This window comes from Ranitomeya variabilis, chromosome 8 (assembly GCF_051348905.1).
Source record: "Ranitomeya variabilis isolate aRanVar5 chromosome 8, aRanVar5.hap1, whole genome shotgun sequence".
Lineage (NCBI taxonomy): Eukaryota > Metazoa > Chordata > Amphibia > Anura > Dendrobatidae > Ranitomeya > Ranitomeya variabilis.
The window spans coordinates 189,919,242-189,935,404 of NC_135239.1; the positions used below are offsets into that span (position 1 = coordinate 189,919,242).

General features: G+C 42.1%; 1 protein-coding gene across 4 annotated transcripts in view; it reads left to right on the plus strand.

Annotated features, from left to right (window-relative positions):
- Positions 1-16,163, plus strand: part of FLNB (filamin B) — a 167,865-nt gene that overhangs the window by 148,456 nt on the left and 3,246 nt on the right. For 2 of the 4 annotated variants that reach the window (XM_077278607.1, XM_077278609.1), the window contains 10 exons: positions 25-177; positions 799-921; positions 3,828-4,094; positions 4,226-4,363; positions 5,168-5,283; positions 9,256-9,388; positions 9,522-9,698; positions 13,075-13,293; positions 14,562-14,621; positions 14,895-15,098. In XM_077278607.1, the coding sequence (XP_077134722.1) occupies positions 25-177; positions 799-921; positions 3,828-4,094; positions 4,226-4,363; positions 5,168-5,283; positions 9,256-9,388; positions 9,522-9,698; positions 13,075-13,293; positions 14,562-14,621; positions 14,895-15,098 (1,590 nt within the window). The remainder of the gene's footprint in view (positions 1-24; positions 178-798; positions 922-3,827; positions 4,095-4,225; positions 4,364-5,167; positions 5,284-9,255; positions 9,389-9,521; positions 9,699-13,074; positions 13,294-14,561; positions 14,622-14,894; positions 15,099-16,163) is intronic. The other 2 variants (XM_077278608.1, XM_077278610.1) reach the window with 1 other exon arrangement.

Here is a 16,163-nt window from a genome sequence, read left to right on the forward strand (position 1 = left end):
TTGTTTTCATGTAATTACTCTCAGGTTATGGTGGACTCTCATTAGCAGTCGAAGGACCCAGCAAAGTTGACATACAAACTGAAGATTTGGATGATGGCACCTGCCAGGTGTCTTATTGCCCAACAGAGCCAGGAATTTACATCATATCAATCAAATTTGCAGATGAACATGTCCCGGGTAAGACCGGCCAGGCCTTGTGAACCTAAACTTGTGGACCTAAAACCATGACGTGACTTCAATAATGTCAAGCTGCATTGTTGATGCTCCATAGATGGAGAATCTCCAAAAATCTGTGGGTGAAAAATTGAATGTCCATAGTCCTCTTTAACTGCTTTTTGTTGAAAAATAGACTTACAGGGATTCTGTAGGAATAACGGCTCCCATTCTTCTGATTTGTGGAGTAAAATGACAAATTGCTGCATCTATACAAAATGCCTTCTGGTACTACATCTCTTTCACTTAAATGGGACATTATGGCATTTCAAGCTGATTATAGGGGGTCTCAAAGGTTGAATCCCCACCAATCTTTAAGACCATCTTAAAAGCCTGGATGTGTTCCACTGGGGTGCGAGGGGCTGGATGTCCTCCACCGGAGGGGCGAAGGACTGGATTTCCTACACAGGGGGCAAGAGGCCAGATGTCCTACATTGGGGGCAATAGAGTTGAATGAAAAATGTAATTCCAATGATTAAGATGTGTGTCCCAACACTTTTCTCCATATAGTGTTACGTGATATTCAGCATAATTATATTGCTTGCCTTTTTTCTAAATTGTTTATTTTTTTTAATATGATTTCAGGAAGCCCTTACACAGCCAAAGTAACTGGAGAAGGAAGAGTGAAGGAGAGCATAACACGACGGAGAAAGGCACCGTCTGTTGCCACAGTGGGGGGCATCTGTGAGCTTAACCTAAAAATACCAGGTGAGATTACCCATTAATCTGCAGCTTCTCGTTTTACTTGTCAAATATTTTTAATGATCTGATTTACGGAATTACAAGTGCAAACTCATGTCAAGCAATAATCTAGCCAGAGCCATGCTTCCAAAAGGATTAGTGCACTGCAGCCAGTTTACATACAGTAACCCGAGTCCTCAGGATTTCTCAACATGGCAATTATTTTTACGTAAAAAAAAAAGTGATATATAGATCATACATGCTTGGTTAGATGGGGGTCCAACAACAAGAATAATTGTGGTAGGCTCCGAGAAACATTGCCTTCCATAGTAGAGGACTGCAAGGACTTCACGCGGCTTCATGCAGCCTGTGCCATGTAAGTACTAAAACGCTAACTTTTAGGTAACTTTCAGGCCCCCATACACATTAGATAAATGTCAGACGTGCCCACCAATATTTGCGGAAGTACCCGACCATCTGATGTGCGTGAGATGGCTCCCGACTCTCACCCGACAGGTGATTCTGATCCTTCTGATTTCATGGCAGATGAGCCGCTGGTCAAGGAGTCTTATTTCTTCTACGCTCCTGACATCGCTCTATACATTTGTTATTTGTATACCATCTTGTTCTAATGTGTCCTATACTTTTATAGTTACTTGGTTCCTATTGGCATTGTCACGAGAGGCTCTTTCGCAAACTTTGCCTTTTGCGTCATCTTCTGGACAGAAGCCGACTCGTCAATCTACTCCCTGTACTCCGCTGACCAGGGCAGCTAAGGCGCTCGGGCCGGAGGAGGGTGTGTGGTGTATAATATTGAGCATGGCTAGGAATTTAGCTTGTTGACTAGCTGGACAAACCGCATGACCGGGGGGGGGGAAATATTGTTAAAGGGTTATTTTCCCCCCCAAATTATTTATCCCCTATTATTTTGATAACTTGCTGACAACTAGGTATCGGACCGCTGGAACTACCAACGATTCCATAGTCCTATCCTTATGGCGCTTTCACATTGTGGTCTGTGTCCCCATCGGGCATCCCCCACAAAAACCGGACATATATGGCGACATGGCCAATAGACTGTAATGGTGACAGCAGAGTGAACGTGCGCTCAGACATGCACTTTTTTCGGGAGTGTACACCTACAGGAGGCGGACACTTAGACGTAGTAGAATGCGTGCGAATGGCCGACTTCTGTAGGAGTACAGTCCCAAAAAAAGTGCTCGGTAGTGAGAACGTTCGCTCTGCCACCAGCATTGTAGTCTATGGCCCCTTTGCCTCATACGTCCGGACCCCATTTTGTGGGGGATTTAGAATGTATGCCCCGAAAGGGACACAGAACGCAATGTGAAAGCACCTTTAGGGAAGCAGAGGTACAGATTTTATTTGCCTCCGCTCCATTCATTGCCAATTGGACTGCCGGTAAAGCCAAGTACAGGCAGGGTTTGGTTTTTTCAGCAGTCCTATAAAGAATGAATAAAGTGGAGTTTGCGCACCTCCGCAGTCCTGTTCTTGAGGTTCCAGAACCCCGGTTTCAGGATCGCTGGGGTTACCAGTGGTCAAACCCCAATGATCAGCATGTTATCCCCACTCCTATGGAAAGGTGATAACTTTGTTTTGGAGAATGACCCTTTAATATCATGAAAAAAAATGTAAGACATTAAATTCATTGCTTTATCCATAGCAATTGGTTTTGCTCTTTTTCTCAATGCTTCAATTCCAACGTGCTTTTATACGTAAATTTTGGGTACCACTAAGAAATGAAAAGACCATGCTAAACATTTTTCAGAATTTTTTTTTTTCCTAATATGAATGTAATGTGCACATGACAAAATTTTTACTAAATTGCATCATCACACATTGAAGAGTCTTAAAGGGGTTGTCCAACTTCTTGGGAAATAAAGGGTCAGAAGTTGTGATTATGACATGCCTTACCAGCCCCGTGACCATTGCAACCAATAAATGTTTTTTTTGGGTTTTTTTTTTTAAAGAAAAAAATAATAATGCTGCATGCTCTACTCTTATGTTTTTGAGGTCAGATTTGCCAATTAAACTGTGAATGGGTTCATTAAGAAATGGTTCTCATGGACAATGATTTATATGAATAAATACTATAACTAAAAGCAAATCAAAATAATAAAAAATTTAAACAAAAAGATATGAAGCCGTCCAGGCACAGATTTAAAAAAAAAAATATATATATACACACACACACACACACACACACACACACACACACACACACACACACACACACACACACACACACACACACACACACACACACACACACACATAAAAAATAAAATATGTATAACTAAAGAACTTTAATAATGTAAAAACAAAAATACTAACCTTTATTTTTCATTGATATGTATGCATTTTACATATGTTAGGAAATAATTCACGTAGATTCAAGCTATCTCCAGATTTTGCCTCGCTATCCTTATCCCTGTCTGCTCTTACAAAAAACTTTGTACACTGGTGCTGTGAAACCATTGCTCAGATCTGCATTGAAGCCTCTGTCTGGCCGAAAATACCATAGAATATTTTTCTGTAAAAAGTAAAGACCCCATGACCTGAAAGCAGACAGAACCCATTCCAGCCAAATGGGTTCAATTGGGTGCCACTGGGTTCGATTTTCGAGACGGATCTAGTACTTCTTTTCTAATCCCGGACAACCCCTTTAAGGTTACAATAGAATTTTCAGTAATATAGACGTGAAAAAATATAAACAGTCTACATTCAACCTTTCAAGTACAAGCCACTGAAGCATGAAGCATGCGGGCTGCGCGCAGGATAATTCTCCATCTGCCCAGTATTGTACGCTATGGTCTGCTGGTTTGCTGATTACATTCATTTTCTGTGCTCGGACAGTGCGGGTGATATTATTACTGGTGACATGACAGTAAGTCATCTCCACTTGTTCTTCCTAGAAATCGATATGCGAGAACTGTCTGCTGAAGTCACCAGTCCCTCGGGAAGAACAGATGATGCCGAAATCGTTGACCTTGGCCACAACACCTGTTGCGTGCGCTTCATACCCCAAGAGATGGGAGTGCACACAGTGAGCGTAAAGTACAGGGGGGAGCACGTACCGGGAAGTCCTTTCCAGTTTACAGTGGGACCACTGGGAGAAGGAGGAGCCGAGAAAGTCAAGGCCGGAGGTCCTGGTCTAGAGAGGGCAGAAGCTGGAATTCCAGGTAGGAAACATAACCAGCAATGGTATCCTGATTATCCACCATTAATGGGATATTTCAACGGGTAAAGTCATCATATAAGATGAACTAGAATGAATAACTTACTTGGACACTGCTCTCTTGCATCTCGGTAGCTGAATTCAGCATATGGACACGGGAAGCAGGTGCCGGTGGACTTTCCATAGCTGTCGAAGGGCCAAGCAAAGCTGAGATTTCCTTTGAGGACCGAAAGGATGGATCCTGTGGGGTTTCCTATGTTGTTCAAGAGCCCGGTATGTTTTTTTCATAACCAAATACTGTGATGCATGAGCTAAATACCGTACATCTATATAGTTTAGATTGCTGTTCACACTTTGACTAGTCATCAGGGTTTGACTAGTCATCAGGGTTTGACTAGTCAGAATTACCTTCAGTGGAGAGAGCAGTTTTTGCATTGTGGGTGGGATTATAATTGACCATGTGAGTACCTTGAATATTCACTTGTATGGACATTTGCAGATATAACCGCTCCTTCTTTTCTGGGAAGACTTTTTACAAGATTTTGGAGGTGTCTGTAGGAGTTTTTGCCCATTCATCCAGAAGGGCATTTGTGAGGTCAGACGCTGATGATGGAGGAGAGGCCGGGCTCACAATCCCCATTCTAGTTCATTCCATGTACCATAAGCTTGAGGTCCATGCTCTATGCGGCCGTTCATGTTCCTCCACTCCAAACTCCACCCAACCATGTCTGTATGGACCTTGTGCACTGGGCACAGTCATGGGGAACAGAAAAGGCCCATCCTCACAAAGTTGGAAGCCATAATTGTCCACAATGTCTTGTGCTAAAGCATTATGTTTTCCCTTCACCATAACTAAATGGCAGAGTGTTGGTGACTTTTCTGCCCTATGCTTTTTAGCACTGGGTGGGTGACCCCGCTCTGTAATACTACGGGGTCTCCATTTTGTGGCTGAGTTGCCGCGGTTCCTTTTACTTTTTAATAACATCACTCGTAGTTGATGGAGGAAGATTTAGGAGAGAAAGGGAGTAATGCGTAGGCTAATATGGAGAATAATCATCCTGTTTTCCCTTGTTTCAGGTGACTATGAAGTGATCATCAAGTTCAACGATGAACATATCCCACAGAGTCCATTCATGGTTCCGATCATCGCGCCCTCTGATGACGCCCGCCGGCTCACTGTCTCTAGTCTTCAGGTGAGGCACAAGGAAACATCTCTTCTGGCTGCCACCTAGTGACCCATTAAGTCCTTGTTCTCCAGAATAGCAGAGAGGATGCGTGGGACTAAATTATGATGTATCTCATATCGTACAGTTAGCACAAAGAGACGTATTGCCCATAGCTAACAATCCGATATTAACTCTTAGCTCCCACGGCCTTCTGAAAGTAGTAATGGTTGGGTGTTGACTCCTTCTTATTTTAAGGTCCTGACATTGCCAGATAAATGTTGGCGCATTTGATGTCTGAAACAAAAGCGTCCACTTATCCCCTAGCTGGCCAATACCTATTCATTTTCTTGTTGTATCCGAACGTGATATCCTAATCGGCCATGAGTCTCCAGACCCAAATATGTATATATATATATATATATATATGCAACCTCACATATCCCTGTGAGTGTTAGTCACGTGAAACCGGGCTTATAATGGAGTCCATTGGGTTTCGCCATGTTTGTATTTTTCAGGGGAAGCACTGCACTTCATGTTGCAGTGTTTTTTCCATCCAATATGGCAGTAAATGCAAGACGGCCTCAGATGCAAGTGTGAACAGATCCTCAAACTCTTATTTTTTTTGTCCACGCCCTTTTTCTCTCCCCGGGGCTATTCACAGGGTCATTAATTGGTCACGGTGGCATTATGGTGTCTTTCTTGTGTTTCATTTAAAGACCTTTGACAGGATTTCTCCCTACGATGCGGTTACCTGCTAAAGAGGGAGCCCAAATGTGATTATGTTGTCACATCTGTACAGAGGAATCCCTGTGCAGCGCTGCAAAGCTCCGTCCCTCTTTAGCATTTAGCTGGAAACTGACGGTTTGTTGAGAAGTCCCTGCTATGGGGGGACTTCTGATATCTTTATTACCTGTTCCACCTTTCTTCCTCTATCGGGCATTGATCAAAGAAGCTGCACCTAAAAAGACATTGCTTTATGTTCCACAGATGGCGCCACCACTGGCCTTTTATTATTCAATAAATAAGGAAAAGCTGCAATACCGGTAGCGGACAGTGGGCAGTAGTGGTGCTGTTTCTAAGAAAAAAAAAGCATTGACTAACTATGTGCAGCTTTAAGTATAAGAAAACGACATCCTTAGAGGGCTTTTCCAGTTTCAGGAATCCATTGTCCCCTGACTGCAGTTTTCTTTGAAAAAAAAAAAAAAAGTGCTTTATTCCCATCGAGTCTCCGCCGCTGATCCCGATGTCAGTTGTTGTCTCCTGCGCTAATATCCTGTTGACAGTGCTGCTGAGGGCTTCCCAAAAGTAGACAATTCCTTAAAAAATTTGTTTTAATAAAATAGTCAAAATTTTGAAAAATCTAATAATTTTAATAATGGAAGCAAGACTCCCCTTATCGATCCCCTACCACTCCTGTTCCAGTTCTTCCCAGCTCCTTATCCAAAGTGTATTTTGTGGTCTGAATGGACGGTCATGCAACTGCTGCAGCCAATCATGGGCATCACCGCTTCTGCCAGGGATTGACTGCAGCGGTCACATGTCTATTGAGAGACTACTAGTGGATAACCTAGGAAGAGCTGGGCTGGGGTCAACAAGGATTGGGGAGAGGAGTATAGTACAACATTTATTATTTTACACCGGTCTGAGCAGTTTTATTGAAGACATAGCTGCACATCTTCTATGCAAAATTACTGAACTGGAAGCAGTTTCCTTGGGAACATCATGCTTGAAATGCCTAAAGATAGTTGGTTATGTAAGAATTTTTCTTCATGATTTGTTTAAAGGAGTATTTCGGATTTCATAAATCCATTTTATTTTCTGGAAAAAAAAAAAAAAAAAAAAAAAAGTACCATAATTTTCCAAAATATTTTAAATATTTTTTTGTATAAATTCTTCTCGGCTTTAAAGATCTCTTCTTTCTGTCTTTTCACTGTCTCCTGGGTAGAAGACATTCAGATGTGTTCTGTATGGAGCACGCAGAGATCATACTCACCGTGAGGGATTGTTACAGTTCACATGTTGGGTTACAATACCCCATTAATCCTTTAAAGAGCCATGACGGAAATGAGGAGCATCTTCATCATATTGATCTCAAAGGGGCTGTGCTCTTGGCCCAACTGCAGGGATCAGAGTTTTTGTTTTCACAATCCTGGCAATTTAACCCCTTTAGATGCTGCAGTCAATGGGGACTGCGGCTTCTAAGGTGTTTAATAGAGGGAAAGGTCACTTCTGTCAGCCATTCAGTGCCCTGAGATGTGATAGCGGGTTAAGAATGGGTCACCATGGCAGACAGGAGGCCTAACAAAGACCCCCAAGCCTTTAGTTATCCCCAACAGTTTGGAGTAATAAGTTGGTCGTCAGTGTAACAATCACCAACAAAAAAAAATGTTTAAGACTGTGTTGCAGTTCGCTACTTTAAAGGGGTTATCCAGGGTTTGAAAATAATTACTACTTCTTTTTTTTATTATTAAAAAAAAACAGCACCACACCTGTCCATGGGTGGTGTCTGGTACTGCAAGTTCAGCCCCATTGAAGTGAATGTAGCTGAGCAGCGATACCATGCGTAACTCACAATAAACAAAAGCAGCCTGGTTTTTCTAATGCTGGACAACCTCTATGAATCCCCTTAGTGGGGGAAAAATAAAGGTACAGGAAGCATGAAAAAGGAAAGTATCCTCCCCCAAAAAATTAATAAACACCTTTTTAAAAAATAAAAACAAATTTTGCATTTCATGTATATAAATGTGTAAAAAAAATAAATGCATAAATAAAAATTAAGTTAGCGACATAATTTACTGTTCATTAATTATTTCTTTAGCATGGTGCAAAAACTAAAATAAGTAAGTCAGTCAGTGAATTTATATGTACCCCGAAATGGTACCAACCAATACAACTCGTACTGCAGAAAATCAGACCCTCATTAAAAAAAAATAAATAATAAAATTGCTAATTTGGCAAGTAATGGGTTAATACACCTATCCATATATAGAGCCTTTGGCTCTTTGGTTTGCACAAAGCATGGAAGCTATCCTTTCTTCCTAGGACAGGCAATACTTTTCTGATCGCTGGGGGTCCAACTACTAAGACCCCCACTGATTCCGAAAAGAGGGCTCTGCATTCTGAACGGAGCTGCGGTCAAGCACTGTATTCAGTCTCTATGAGATTGCAGAGATGGCGGTGTACAGCGCTCACTCGGCTATCTCTGGCAATCTATAGAGAACGAATTGAGCTCCGCTCCATTTTAGACAGTGCTCTAATGTGATGAAATATAGATTTTTATGTAACCATCAATGTCTAGAGTATACATTAAAAAACATTATTAACACAAGCTGTCAATCAAATTTTGCAAGGGGGCATGCATTTTGCCAACTGCAGGGCCACCATAACTATAGAGGGAAACCAGCACATTATGGTTGGAGTAAATTATTACTGGTTTTGCATCTTGGCGCGTGATCTTCAACTTATGATTCTGCTGATCTGACTCCCTTACCTACTTAAGTTCAGGTGGCATTGAAAATGTTAAAAAAAAATAAAAAAAAGAACAATCCGCTCACCTGTCTGGGTGCATGGCAAAATACTTCAGTAATAGCAACAGTCCATACTATAGCCACCACTCACATCTTCTTAAAAGAATTGCTGACTTGATCCAGTAGTATAAAAGTCAAAAAAATGGAAACGGCAGAAAATAAATATCCGCTGCGCTCACACAAGCAACATGTTTCAGACCTATACGGTCATTTGTCAAGGACAATGTAGGTCTGAAACATGTTGCCTGTGAGCGCAGCGGATATTTCTTTTCTGCCTTTTTAATTTTTGTGCTGTTGTGATCAACCATTTTTTGTGCCTTTTTTATTCTACTGGATAGATAAATCAATTATTTTAAAAAGATGTGAGTGCCGGCTAACCTTTGGACTGTTAAATGTGGCCAGTAATGTTGTATAACCTTCACATTAAATTTTAAAGTTTTCTTAGATGTCTAATATAGATTGCAATTTTCAGGAATCTGGTTTGAAGGTCAATCAGCCGGTGTCATTCGCCATCAGACTGAATGGTGCTAAGGGCAAGATTGATGCCAAGGTGCATAGTCCTTCAGGAGCTGTGGAGGAATGCCATGTTTCGGAGCTGGAACCAGGTGAGGAGATATTGGTAAACTTTGTAAAGAATTCACATAATTTATGAATATTTGCAAGATCTGTCATTGGGGGTTAGAGCTTCCCTTAAAAGACCTGTGTCCACCACAACATTGTATATTTTGTTTTCTGCAGACAAGTATGCAGTGCGTTTCATTCCCCGGGAGAACGGCATACACACCATTGATGTGAAGTTCAATGGAAGCCATGTACCTGGCAGCCCCTTCAAGGTGAGGGTAGGAGAACCAGGACAGGAGGGTGATCCAGCTCTTGTGACGGCTTATGGTGCTGGACTGGAGAAAGGTGTTACAGGTATGAGTGCTATAAGCAAGTTATCACACATCAGTCTAAAGTCTTCTACTGCCAAACAGTCAGCAATTTTATGTTTAAAATGAATACAATTGGTGTCGTAAGTAGGTGTAGAGTTTTACACTCTTAATCTGGCCATACCCCAAATTTAGGCAGGTAGAAGAACTAATGTGGTTGGCTTATCATGTCATACATTTTTGTCAATGCACTGATGCAACTGCGGGGATCAGAGAGAACGTCAATCCTGGTGGTTTCGCCTTTTAGATGTGGCAGCCAATATTGACAATGATGCCTAAGTTGTTCAAAAGAATAGGGGCTTCCTTGGTGCCCCTGCAAGGTGATTGAAGGGTATACATGGGTTACTAATATGGCAGCCATGGACAAACTAAAAACCCCAGATCTGTCACCAGTATGTGGCAGAAATTTAATCTCCTCTGTCCTCCTCAAATAAGCTTTGCTTGCACCCTTAGACAGTGTATCCTCTCTTGGGGAAACTACATTAGGTACAAGGAGACCAAGAAAATCTCTAGTCCTTTAAGAAATGGAGCCTGGATTCGTACTCTCCCCTGACTCACTATCTTCGCAGGTTTGTGGGGCTTCTTGCATCTGATCTGGGAAATTACACTGTAGGTAAACAGTAGTGCGAGTCTCAGAAAAACCCTTTATACTCAGTTATTTCCTCTTTTAGTAGATTAGCCATTGAGAAGCAGCCATGTCTGTTATGGTCCTGGTGGTTAGGAACGCATGAACTGACCTGATAGGTAAACCAGAAATGAAGGACAAGCTCTGGGAGTGTGGGAACTTTACTGACCGCAACACTGATCCTATCAACACACACTATAGGCAGCCGTGGAGCGTTCCTGACTCTGCCTAGACGCCTCTTCACAGCCTGAGAACTAACTATCCCTAGAGAGAAACAAAGCCTCACTTGCCTCAGAGAAATTTCCCCAAAGTGTAGACAGCCCCCCACAAATAATAACGGTGAGTTAAGGGGAAAACACAAACCTAGAAATGAAAACAGGTTTTAGCAAATGAGGCCCGCTAATAACTAAATAGTCAGAAGATAGCAAGGAATCTGTGCGGTCAGTATAAAATACTCCAAAATATCCACGCAGAGAATACAAAAGACCCCCACACCGACTCACGATGTGAGGGGCGCAACTCTGCACCCCAGAGCTTCCAGCTAGCAAGAAAATAGCATATAAGCAAGCTGGACTGAACTAATCATATACTGAGAAACATTTTCAAAGAAGCAATGAGCAAAAATGAACAAGCATGAACTTAGCTTCTCCAAGAGGAGACAGGTCACAAGGGAAGTCCCAGAGAGATCTGAACCAGTACTGAGTACAACGACAGCAGGCAACAAGTAAAGGTCCAGGTGGAGTTAAATAGGCAGCCAGCATAGCAGAAAACACAGCAGCTGGAGCCCAGCTACAGACAGCCGTATACCTCAAAGCCACCAGAGGAGCCCAAGAACAGAACTCACAAAGTACCACTCATGACCACAGGAGGGAGCCCAAGAACGGAATTCACAACACATGTCCTCTTCTTTTTATTAACTCTTTAGAAGTTGCTGTATCGTTCTCTTTGTATGGGTTGTATAATACATGGGGAATGATGTTACTGTCACATTTTTTGCTTCTCTTTTAAACTCCCATATTTTCCCTTACTACTCTGATGACAGTAGGGTTGGGTATGTTGACGTGTTTCTGCACTTTTTATTGGATTCTATTTCTATTCCCTGTCCTTTTCACAATGCTCATCATGTAAATGTAGTAAGATATCAGTTCTGAGCAGACGGCACGGCTTTCTGGCTGAGGAGAGATGTGTTGACAGTTTGATGGTCTGGAAATGATGCAGTCCCCATGATGCTGTCGGCCTGTGCAGCTCTGATAAGCCACGCAGGGTATTCTGTGCAGGGTTTTGTTCTCCTGTCCTTCGGCTATGCCAGCTCATTATTACAAAGCAGATGTTCCCTATTCATACATTCCATTAAAAATGAACCATTGTGTCTGTGATGAGTCCAACTCACAGAACAATACTTCAGATAATGTTGCGATACAGATCTGAAAATATATATATATATATTTTTACCTTGTGTATAGGTTTTATATAGAAATTTCACAATTACAGTTTGCTTAAAGGGGTCATCTTACCGAGAAAATGGGGCATATAGGCATCAAAAAGACTCTCCCGTATAAGCTATAAGGAAGAGCTGTAAATAATAGCAGCTTATATTTTGGCAGACCCATCCTGCCAATGTATCACATGGGTGCCCACTGCCACATCATGGTTCAGCAGCACTTTCTCTGGCATTGATAGATAATTTCTGATATATCAATGGTATATACCTTTTACTGTAGTCAGTGGCATAGCATAGATTTCCAGTGCTCTGTAAGGAAGGTAATGCCCCTTGAGCGCCCCACAAAAACAAACTGTTCCCCACTGAAACTATGCCCCCTGATCGCTCCACAGAAACTATGCCCCCCTGATCGCTCCACTAAAACTATGCCCCCTGAGTGCCCCAATAAAACTATGCCCCCTGATCGCCCCACTAAAACAGACTATGCACCAAGTGTCCACCTTAAAAAAAATAATGCCAAATTTGTTTCACCCCCTTCAAAAAAAAAAATAGTTTATGCTCCCCTAATTTGGGTGACAGTCTTTCTCTGTACACAGAGTGGGTTGGCACAGAATGCACAATGCAGTGACGTCATTACGCAGCCTGGTCCTACAGGCTGGAGAGTGGTGGAGACCATGGTTCTTTGCCGTTTTCCGCAGGATACAGCTGTATCATTGTCATGTTGATGCTGAACTAGTTTAAAGTATCACTTACCCGGAGATCAAGGACACTTGGATAGATGTCCACACGCGCACTGCCCTGGATTTTTGCATTAGTGACTTAATTTCTTAGGGATAGAACATTTCAAAAGATAGAATTTGTACCCCTAAGAAAATTGCACTCAGGGCAAACACCACTATGGGCCTCCATCCCTACTCTACACCACTGGTGTGGGGGCACCATTACAGACTATCACCAATACATGGACAGTCTTGACCTAAACATCATCTGTATTGTACTGACGACCTCTCTAAACTGGTAATGAACAGCAGTCCTGGACCTCCTACATGCCTCCTACATGCCGGCTACCAGCGGCACCCTACTGACCCCATTTACTCCTGGGATTCATCAGGTTTCTATCATGGGCCCCAGCATTTTACTGTAAAAAGTAGCACCAAATGATCTGATATTTTTGTTTAGATCTTCAGTTGAGGCCCTGAATTCTGATAATTTTGGTGTAGGACTTCATCCTTCACCAGAATATCATCTGTGCAGTGTGAAGTCTACTAATAATATTAACGCATCTTTTCTTGGCAGGTAAACAGTCTGAATTCACAATCAACACCACTAAAGCAGGACCTGGGGCGCTGTCTGTCACCATCGAAGGTCCCTCAAAGGTGACCATGGAATGTAAGGAGTGTCCAGAAGGATATAGAGTGCTGTATACCCCAATGGCACCAGGAAATTACACCATTGGGGTGAAATATGGAGGCCCCAATCACATCCTCGGCAGTCCATTCAAAGCGAAAGTTACAGGTGATTAGATGGTTGTGTCCTGGCTTATGTATTCTGATCCCGAATTTAGTGATTTTCGTTATCTGTGGTTATATCAAGAGAGTAATTCCAATATTAAATCAGAAAGAAACGATGAATAATAATGGTGCATCCTTGGGAATAACCAAAGTAACATTATTCAAACTGAGAATGTGGGTGAGAAGTCTACTGTACATGTGGATTAGGTTGTACCCAATACATTCCTAAAGGGGATCTGTCACTTGCTGTAAATCTGTATTTTTTTTTTTACCTGGTGTGAATGTGTGAATGCCGATGTTCTCATGAATCTCCCATAGTTCTTATATATATATATATATATATATATATACATACATATATATATATATATATATATATATATATATATATATATACACATACACACACACACACACACACACACACACACACACACACACACACACACACACACACACACACACACACACAACTGGGAGGGGGTCATCAACTCTTCTATATGGGAGTCTTCATTTATATTTATATTTTTGGACATAAAAAGTTGTGTATCTTTGGTAAATACGTAGAGTTACTCATTTTGTACTGATTTAAAGCTAGCATTATAATCCGGAGCTGCATTCATGATTCTGCTGCTGGTTACTATTGAAAACTGTTGACAGACACAACACTAAGACTATGTTCACAAGCAGCTGGTTTTTTTTCTGCATCAAAACTTTTCCCACTTCTTGGCAATAACATTTTTTTAGATTTTTATTTTTTTATTTTTTTTATTTTGTGGTGACATATTCTGTTTGCATCATTTTTCCCCTTTCTCATTGCTTTGTGCAGGTGAAAAAATGCTGCGGAAATGCTGAAAGAATTCACATGCTGCAGGTTTTTAAATTTACTCAGAAAAATAAAACCAATCGTGTGCGGGAGATTTCTAAAATGTCATAACTTTGGCTCGTACTGTAAAATGCAGCTCCTTTTTTTCTTTTAAAAAAATGCTGCATACGAACATAGTTCAAGTACCGTACTATAGTAGAGTGTTTTTTTTTTCTTTTTCTTCTTCTATCAGATTACTTTACAGAAAAAAATCTTTTGCCTGCAAGATAATCTGAGAGACTTCAGCTCGGAAGTCTGTAGAATTGTTCAGAGTTCTCTGGACGTAAATGCAAAAACGAGGCTTTTGGCTGCAGAAAAAAAAATGCTGTGTGTGAACATAGCCATAGGCTGCTTAAAAATGTGCCCGAAAATTCTGTAATGGAGCTGTGAATAAATTTGTTATTCAGGTCCTTCACCCCCTTTATGGCATGAAGGGAAGGAGGTGCAAAGTGTGTCACTTCGGGAAGGTAATCCAGAACAAGGATCGGTGTTGTAAAAAGTGTTGCTACGTCTTCTGTGTCGCTGTAATGTCAGAATATACATTCCCCGGTATGACCGTCTAACCACTGCTCCCAATAAGCCTGCGCCCTCTACATTGTGCCTTGTGGTTAACACAGGAGTGTCCATCTTTGCTGCAGACACTTGGATTTTATGCTTTACAGTCTCCTGATTTTAGTCGTTTCATGTATCTTCATTTTTCCCCTTATTACGTGTCCTAACGGTACAGTTTGGTCCCCCAGGTCAGCGGCTGGTCAGCGTTGGCGGTGTGAGCGAGACGTCCTCCATAATCGTGCAGTCTGTGACACGGGCATCCACAGAGACCGTATATAGTGCACTGCCCAGGTTTGCGTCAGATGCCAGCAAAGTCACGTCCAAAGGAGCCGGTCTGTCAAAGGCGTACCTGGGCCAGAAGAGCAGCTTCAATGTAGACTGCAGCAAAGCAGGTGAGAGTCTGGACTGTTGTCAACCTTGGGAATCCCATCATTTTCATTTCTTATAGCCTCTGACTAAAGCGGGGTCACACTTACGAGTTTAATGTGAGAAACTCGCGCATCAAGTCCCGGCACTGCCACCGCCACTCAGGACCAGAGTTTGCGGCTGCAGCCGCTGCATGCATTTCTATGCAGCCGCACGCTCCAGTCCGCTACGCTCCGGCGGCAGTGCCGGGTATTGATGTGAAAGACTCGCGCATTGAACTCGGGGCCCAATGCAAAATCTCCAACTTTCACAGGTCTATGTATATTATTCTTGGGATTTTTGCCCCCTCCCACTGGACTGCAACCCCTTCACCCACTGTTGTTACATCCCTGAACTTGACTCTAAAAATCTCCCACATCCACTCCCTGTCCAGATTTGTCGGTACTCGCTCACAGCAATGCAAATTGTTAAATCCGGAGTGAACAAAACAAAATTTATCACCTTGAATGTGAAATTTGCCTGTGACTTGATCAAGACTCGTCTGCAGCAAATCTGCCAGAGAAGGGACACAACCACCTGTCATATTCATGAGGACAATGGTGTCTAGGGTTGAGTTCACACATTCAGAAATCATCCGTTTGAAATGGATCCAGTAAGCAAAAAAAAAAAAAAAAAAAAGGATCAATTTCAGAGCTCTGGTCTTCTTCCTCTCTGAAGAGACAATTTGCATATTTAATTCCCCAGAGGAGCATTGCGTGGCCTATAAGTCTCCTCAGTCTGATAGGCCAGACTTGACTTGTCCCTCTACATAAGGAAAAACATTACCCCTTACACCCCAGTCCCGAGAGCCTCTAACCTAGAAAAATCAGACCTCATACCTTGCACTGAGGAGGAGCAACACCCCTAAACACTGTATGCAAATTGATATTCTGATTTGACTTTTACCCCAAGTCTAGTGACAAGGCTCGTTAAAGGGTCAATATTGACTTTTAGGATCGCTGCTTCCTATAGGTGGTGCTAGAGTTCTAGTCCTTTTCCTCTCTGAAGACACAATTTGCAAATTGATCTTTTATAGCTGATCTGTTCACATT